The 8,061-nt window shown below is 42.1% G+C and overlaps 2 protein-coding genes across 2 annotated transcripts; both read left to right on the top strand.

Moving 5' to 3' along the window:
• The first annotated feature begins 543 nt into the window (after positions 1 to 543).
• LOC131991050 (thrombomodulin-like) lies at positions 544 to 3,890 on the top strand. The gene has a single exon (XM_059356337.1). It carries the CDS (start codon positions 597 to 599, stop codon positions 2,058 to 2,060), a length of 1,464 nt encoding a protein of 487 aa, XP_059212320.1. The 5' UTR covers positions 544 to 596; the 3' UTR covers positions 2,061 to 3,890.
• A 552-nt stretch (positions 3,891 to 4,442) lies between these two features.
• Positions 4,443 to 6,532, top strand: thbd (thrombomodulin). Its single transcript, XM_059356560.1, has one exon. It carries the CDS (start codon positions 4,587 to 4,589, stop codon positions 6,219 to 6,221), a length of 1,635 nt encoding a protein of 544 aa, XP_059212543.1. The 5' UTR covers positions 4,443 to 4,586; the 3' UTR covers positions 6,222 to 6,532.
• The last annotated feature ends 1,529 nt before the right edge of the window (positions 6,533 to 8,061 follow it).

Here is an 8,061-nt window from a genome sequence, read left to right as displayed (position 1 = left end):
ACTTTATGTAAAAATTGTCACCTTTTAGCTAAAAATGAAAAGGAAAGTTACTTTAATAACTATAATTATTTAACCACTCTCAAACTCCTCCCTGTTTTCAATGTAACATCCAAACTGATTTAACTACTTCTACCATCCACTTTATATGTTTTGACGGATAATTAATTGCAACAATATTGAAGATTAATTATATATTTGTGAGAATGGAGTTTTTGGCAGAGCTCTCTCTTCCCATGGGGCTTTAACAGGGAATATCATCTAAATGGAGAAAGGGAAGATCAACTCATGGGAGAGGATTATGGGATCTACTTCATCCGCCTCTTATTAAAAGTCAATGAACTCGCGCGCCCGTGTGTGTGTGTGTGTGTGTGTGTGCGCGCGCGCGTCTCTTTGAGATAAGGCGTCTGGACAGCGCGGGGGTTGAGCAATCAGAGCGGGGCTTAAACTATTGGCTTGAACGGAACTTCCTTCCTCGCCTGGTCTGACGAAAAAAAAACAGTGTGGGCTTTTATAAATGGAGACCATGAGCAGCTCTCAGTCGATATACGAGCTTCAGGTCGTCGAACACAACCGGCAGGTTTCCTAACATCGACATCATGACTCCTACAACACACACACTGCTTATTGCTGTTATTTCCCTCTGCGGGCTGGAGGAAACAGTCCTGTCTGAGCGCGCACACTGCATCGGGAGTCACTGCTTTGTGCTTTACCAGGAGCCGCAGGACTTTCCAGGAGCACAGAAAAGCTGCAAAGACTCGGGTGGACAGTTATTAGAGTTCAGCTTGGAACACGTAGAGAAGCTATTTAACAGTTCGCTCAGCGGTAAATACTGGTTGTTGCTGCGCAGCACCGACAGGTCACCGGAGGAAGCTGCGGTAGGTCCTCAAAAGTGCTCCTCCATATCCGTGTCGAGGGAGCGGAATTTCACGGTGATGTGGGAGCCGTGTCGCGGCATCCTGGACGGATTCATGTGCCAACATGTTTTCGTGGATCAGGAAATGTGTAGCGGCTTACAGGCAGGAGCGCAGGTGGAGTTTCATTTGGGTGATTGGAATTTCGAGTTCGAGGATTCGGAAATGTATCCAGGAGGATCCGTCGCCGTGGTGGGAAAGGTTGGCGCTGAATATCCGGAGTCGAGGCATCTGTGTTATGGAGATTGGCTGCGAGCTCCCTGGAAATGTGAGGTGATGAAGGGCGGCTGCGAGCACGGCTGCGGCAACGGCACCTGCACCTGTCCTGCAGGGAAGATACTCCACCCAAACAACATCACCTGCACTGACGGTCCGTGCGCCCAGAACCCGTGCACAGGTGTGGGTGAGGAGTGTCAGGTCACCCAGGGAGGGTTCGAGTGCACATGCCAAGAGGACTTAGAAAAGGAGGATGGAGTGTGTGTGAACAAAACAATCTGTTTCGATTGTGAGCACATGTGTGGCAAAATCAATGGGGTTTATCAGTGTGAATGCATGAAGGGCTTCATGGTGTCACCTCATGACCCCACTCTGTGTGATCTGATCTGCACTGGGAGGGACTGTGTAGCAAGGTGCATCTGGATTGACAAAAAATATCAGTGTTTCTGCCCTGATGGCTACATTAAAGACGAACGCGCAAACGACAGTAAACCCTTCTGCACAGACATAAATGAATGTGACTTCAACGACGATTGTGATCAAACGTGTGAGAATTTAAACGGTAGTTTCAGATGTTCCTGCAATGAGGGGTTCGAGCTGCAAGACGACCTGTACTCGTGTGTACAAATGGACGTTGAAGATGGATCAGGCTCCACTACTCCATACCCGACACAACCCAGCACTCCCCAAGCACTCGCAGTGCCCTCTTACATCAAGACCGGGAGCGTCCTAGGTATCACTGTGTTCATGGTGCTGTGTGTGGGGCTGCTGTTTTTCATGATCCGAAACATGTGCAAACGTTGTGGCAAGTTTGACCTTTCCCAATTCAAACATCCAGATATAGATATTTTCTATCTGCAGCAGGTGACCACAGAGACCTATAAGAGGTTATCCTTCGACAAACAGTTTAAAAATGACTCACAGATACTTTAATCACACATATGCCGCGTTTTGACCTTCTTTTAATGCCACATTGCACTGTTTCCTCTCATCGGAGCTGTTAAATACACACTATGGGATTTTTTCCACAGATATAGGCAGTGTTCAGAGGAAATTGTAAATGTATCTATAAAGCTGCAATCACACTCTGTAAAGTCAGATATGGGACTAACAGCCTAATGCTTTTTATGAATGTAGAAATATTTCTTTATATGGAGTTGTTGTTAATGTGGCTTATACTCTTGTTGTTCCAGAAATAGAAAAAAAAGGTTTCCCCTCACAATTAGGCCAGTATTTGGAGTTACAGATAACTATCAAAGGTAGCGCTTTCTATGACGCCCATGTCTGTAATACATTAACAACATACTTATGATGCATTATAATCTGCTTATAGCACTATATTATGATTGTTATATTCATAATGCTTTATGACAATCACCATAGCACAATGATAACACATAAAGTAAAATATTCTAATACTTTATAACTGCTGGTCACTCACAGGATCACACTGTATTATAATCCTCATGGTTATATTTTTATAATGCATTATAGACATTAGTTTGCGAAAACAATATCAGTAAGTGACCAGAAGCCATTATAAACTGCTATATAATGTGCAATGATTATTGTTGTAAAGGATTATGAATATGTTTATGAATTTATAAGTATAATAATGCTGTGCTATAAGTTAAATGTTATTAATATGCATTGTACACATTGGCTTCATAGAAAGTGTTAGCAATATGTTATTGAGAATAATAACATGCTGTTAAATGGAAAAAATGTCTCATGGTAATGGTACTTTTAAAAAAAATGGTATGATCATATTTTATCCTAATTATAGAGCAGTTCCCTTAACAGTTTTATAGATTCAGTAAGATAAAACGTTTCTTTCAGTGCCTTTATAGACAAAATTATTTCAGAACAGAGCTTCCTTTTTGATTGATTTAATTTTGTTGCTGTCTAATTACACTGAACTGTAGGCTACTGTAGTCAAGACATCGTCATTTTTTATACTATGTTTTATTTTACGTATCGAAAGTGATGTAACATTCCACATATTGGCTGTAATATACACTGTATTTGTGAACTACTTCAGATAAATGTTTATGGTTTTTTTTATCTTTTGGAAAAATGCACATTATTTGTGTCTTTGTGTTAAACAACATTCTGACCTACTGTGCACATGTGCAAACGTTGTGGAAAATTTAAGCTTCCCCAATCAAACATTTATATCTGCAGCAGGTGACCACAGAGACCTAAAAGAGGCTATCCTTCAACAAACATTCACACGTATGCTTCGTTTTGACCTTCTTTTAATGCCACATTGCACTGTCAACTGTCAGCAGACACCACTCAACTGTGACTGATGTCTGCTACATGGTTTTGCATTTGGATTTTGTGACATTTGAGACAGACATGTAGTTGTGAAGCAGATGACTAGAAACTGATATATTAGCATATTAATATTTATTCGTAAACTTACAGCTATTGGTATTTCCGTGTGGATACTTTGGACAAAAGCCATTCTGCTCTTCTTGAACACTGAATTATGACTTAATAAGTCTTGATTTGGGGACACATAACTTTACTGTATAACAGACTGCTTGTGGAGCCACTGAACATGAATGTAAAACTGCTGCTATGGTCTACATAAATGAAAACACTCTTGTTCTAATATGCCCAGCCACTACATGACTGTATAACAGGCTTATTGCAAGATTTCACTGAATTGAGTGTTTGACTTTTGTCGGTGAATATGTCATTATTGAATGATAAATAAAGTAATAAACAAAAAAGTTGATTTAGCTTGATCTGTGATATTATGGATGCAAGGAGCATTTAGGTAAGAAGTTGTAGTCACTGTGCTTTAGCAATATTCATAACACAATAATCATGTCACTGACTATGTAAAAAAAGAAATAACCTTTTGTATTCACACATAGAGTTACACAATAAGGCAGTGGGGTAAATGTGATGGAAAATATTCATCTTTACAGTTAGATGTGATTATTTTATTGTATTTCACTGTCTCAATCATATCAAAATTATATCTTGAGATTTTCATTGTTGAGATATAATAAAGTTCATGTTCAGAAAATGTCTAAAAGAAAAGGTGAAAATGTGTAGAAAAGTGTGAACGTGATCAAACTGTCACATTTGAAAGGCTGACCACGAGACTAAACCATTTGTTCACGAGACTGAAGTTGGGAGGGGGAGGGGCTACTGCAAATAGGGGGCGTTGGGTAGATGGACCCTTGCGTGCGCGCGGCTGTGCTGCGTACGGGCGTAAAAGGCGTGCGTAATTGGGGTTGTGGTCCGCCGTGCAAAGGAGAAAGTTTGTGAAGGGACAGCGAGCAGCGCAGCAGGCTGATTAATAGCCGCTTCCTTCCCCCGCCGGGGCACTAACATGGAGTTGGGGGGTTATAAATGCGAGCAAAACATTTTCTCAAACAAACAAGCGTATAGACTGCTGGAAGGTACAAGAACTTAAACGGACACAACCAAGATTCAAACATGAGGGATGTAACGGAATTCATTGTTTTCGTGTTCCTGGTGGGAAGAGCCGGCGGGATAGAGCCGAGTAGCGGTTACTGCATCGGTACCAAGTGTGTCACTGTGTTCCAACATTCTAGCGACTTCACAGCCGCGCAGAGCCAGTGTAAAGACCAAGGCGGCCACTTAATGACAGTGCGTTCCTCTGTATCTCATGATATTCTTAATATCTTGTTAGGAAACTTCACGGGTCGCTTCTGGATCGGTTTGCGCCGACAGAGCGGCTGTCCAGACGCTGCAGCCCAGCTGAAAGGCTTCCAGTGGGTGACAGGGGACAGCGAGAGTGACTTCTTCAACTGGGCGCCGAGTTTTGACAGCAGCTGTTCTTCTCATCACTGCGTCTCGGTTTCTCAAGATGACGACTTTAATTGGATCCAGGAGCCATGCGACGAACATGCGGCCGGGTTTCTCTGTGAGTACAGCTTCAGTGACCCGTGCAAAAGTCTAGCGGTTGCAGAGGGCGAGTCTGTCACCTACAGGACCCCCATGGGTTTTGGGGGGGAGGACGTGTTGTCTTTGCCGCCTGGGAGCACCGCTATCCGGATGCCAGCTGAGACTAACTACGTGTGCTTCTCCAGGCAGTGGCTGCAGGCGCCATGGAGCTGCGAGATAAACGAAGGAGGATGTGAGTATAAATGCGCGGTGGACCCCAAACATGTGCCATCCTGCTACTGCCCGCCTGGACAAACCGTCAACCCTGCCAATAAAGTCACCTGTGAAGTGGCCATAGACGACCCGTGCCGGCCGCTGCGCTGCGCGCACGCTTGCTACAAGAACGGAGGCTCTTACGCGTGCATGTGTGACCACGGCTTCAAGCTGGCGCAGGACGGCAGGTCGTGTTTTGACTTCAACGACTGCAGGGACCCGCGGCAGTGTCCTGGGGACAACTTCATGTGCGTCAACAACGTCGGTGGGTTTCAGTGCGTCTGCAAGGATGGATATAAGATGACCGGAGACCTGTGCGTCGACGTGGACGAGTGCATGTCCGCTCCATGTGAGCACAATTGCACCAACACTCCTGGTAGCTTCAAGTGCTCTTGTTATAGTGGATATAAAGAGGACCCCAAGTCACCAAATAAGTGCAAACTTCACTGCGGGAAGGAAGAATGCCTCGCCGAATGCGACCCGAATGACAGGTTCCAGTGCTACTGTCCTGATGGATATATAGCAGAGGAGAGGGGCGACCAGGTGATGTGCTTAGACATGGACGAATGTTTTTCCTCTTATTGTGATCAAGGCTGTAAAAACACTTTCGGAAGCTATGTGTGCTCATGCGATCGAGGATATACACTAGTTGAACAATACAAGTGCGTAAAAAACGAAGATGATTCAGATGGAGGGTTCGAGGGCTCCGGAGAGAGCACGACTCTGAGCGTCCCCACAGCATCCACCGTGCCATATCCAGATCCAACAAGCAAACCCTCCGCGGTGAGCACGGGGGGTCTCGTGGGGATTATAGTGTGCACTACGTTTTTTATCTTGTTAGTGGTTTTTCTGGCTCATCACTTCCTCAACGGCGGAGGGAAAAAGAACAACGGTGCGCTCACAGCTCAGGAGGGCGAGGCGCACAGCTTACATGGGACGAGTGATGCTTAAAAGCAGCAAAGCATGACAGGTGAATGTACAAAGCATGTAAGAGACATTTTAGACCGGGTTTGAATGATGATTTCACAGCGACACAGTTAAAGAGACATGATTGTGGTGATGCCAGAGATGAGTCCACTATGAACTGACAACAGTCATATTATACAAATATTCAAGTTTTTTTCATAGTCACTGCTTTGGAGGACTGATTTTATTCAAATCACATACACTAGATCCAATATCATAGAATATGACAAGGAACTTTTTTCTTTTTTTAAAGTTTGTGCTGGAACATCATTAAATTATAAAATGTGAATGAAGAATATGTCTGTGTTTTCTTTTGAAGGCTCTTTTAGCTACTTCAGTGTTTTTTCCACTTTGTTTTATGCAATCAGAAAGTAGATTTGAGACCAAAACTATCAACACTAAAATAAAATAAAAAGTTTTATTGCAAGCAAAAAAAGTGTGTTTGAAATGTATTACTGCAGATTTTTTTTTTTAGTTGTTTGCAAATCCAACAGGTTTCTTTGCAGTAAATGGGCCTTTACTCATATCAAGGAGTACACATGCTCTCAACTGAACACAGTGTTTGTTTTGTTGTATTAATAAATAGTGGTACATGTTTTGTTCCAAAAGAAATGTGGTTATCATTGCTTATATTTAGGATGAACATGATTATTGCTAGCCTCCATGGGCCCAATCCAGCAGCTGTTTACCCCCTTTTGGGTGACCCTGGGTGGGCCCTACATTTATAAGATGTAAGACACGTCTCTGTTCAGTCAGACTCAATCAGAGCAACAGCTTGGTAACATCTGTCCTGCTCCTCTATCTCCTAAAACTTCATCTCTTGTTTACATCTGTAAGTGTAGGTTCTGCCGAGATTCAGCTCAACAACAAGCAAAATTTTGGATTTGCAAACGAAAGCATTTAGTCTGTAATAATGATTTTTTTAAATCAGAAATGGGTTTAACTTTAAATAAAACATTTTTTAATTGCAGTTTGGAAAGATTTGCTCTCAAATCTTTTCTGTTTGATTGCTTAATGAAGACAAAGTAACCCCATAGCTCAGACACAGGTTGACTGCCCCACCATGTGGACAAATATGTGAATTACAGTTGACCAATAAAGAATTAATGTTTCCTATGATAACGAACCCCATTAAACTTTTTCAATTGCCAAGACACAATAAGTAATAAATGTGACATAATTATCCAAACCACTAAATTATGTATCATACCTATTGAGCACATTGTCTGCTTTACAGTGGGAAATTTCAGAACACACTTTTTGCAAATAATTACACTTAGTTATCTGCATCAGACACATCCCTGAAAACTAAAGGCCTGTATGCAGTGTTGGGAGGGTTACTTTTAAGTCTTACTCCACAGATTACTAAATAAATGTGGCAAAATGTAATTCTTTACTTTTAGAATACTTCGAAATGGTCATACTGAGCTCATTTGTCTTGGTCTTATATTTCCAAAAATACATTCCTGACAGTGTCCTGCCTGTGTGTCTCCATTGTCATGTAGCAGGTAGCACATTTTTATTATTATATTACAAATTAGTTTTTCATGGCTCAAACTAGACCCTTTCACAGAGTTTCATCAAATCTGCCCAAACAAAACAGAGAACATTCATGTTATATCCAAAGGTCAAAGGTCAACTTCACTGTGACAACATAATGTTTCACAAAAACACTTTTTTAAACCAACCTTCAACATCATAACTCGGAAACAGAAGGGGAGATATTTGGTAGGTTATGGTCGAGTTCCAGAATTCCAGTACTCCAACTACTGTCTGTGGTAGTAAGTGTAGTCTGCAATCAACTATCAAAATTATCAAATTATCA

This window comes from Centropristis striata, chromosome 18, assembly GCF_030273125.1.
Source record: "Centropristis striata isolate RG_2023a ecotype Rhode Island chromosome 18, C.striata_1.0, whole genome shotgun sequence".
Classification (NCBI taxonomy): Eukaryota; Metazoa; Chordata; class Actinopteri; order Perciformes; family Serranidae; genus Centropristis; species Centropristis striata.
This window is presented reverse-complemented; position numbering and strand designations above follow the sequence as displayed.

What these genes read in the sequence shown, in the direction of transcription:
- LOC131991050 (XM_059356337.1), top strand. Translation starts at nt 597, where the DNA reads ATGACTCCTACAACACACACACTGCTTATTGCTGTTATTTCCCTCTGC.
- thbd (XM_059356560.1), top strand. Translation starts at nt 4,587, where the DNA reads ATGAGGGATGTAACGGAATTCATTGTTTTCGTGTTCCTGGTGGGAAGA.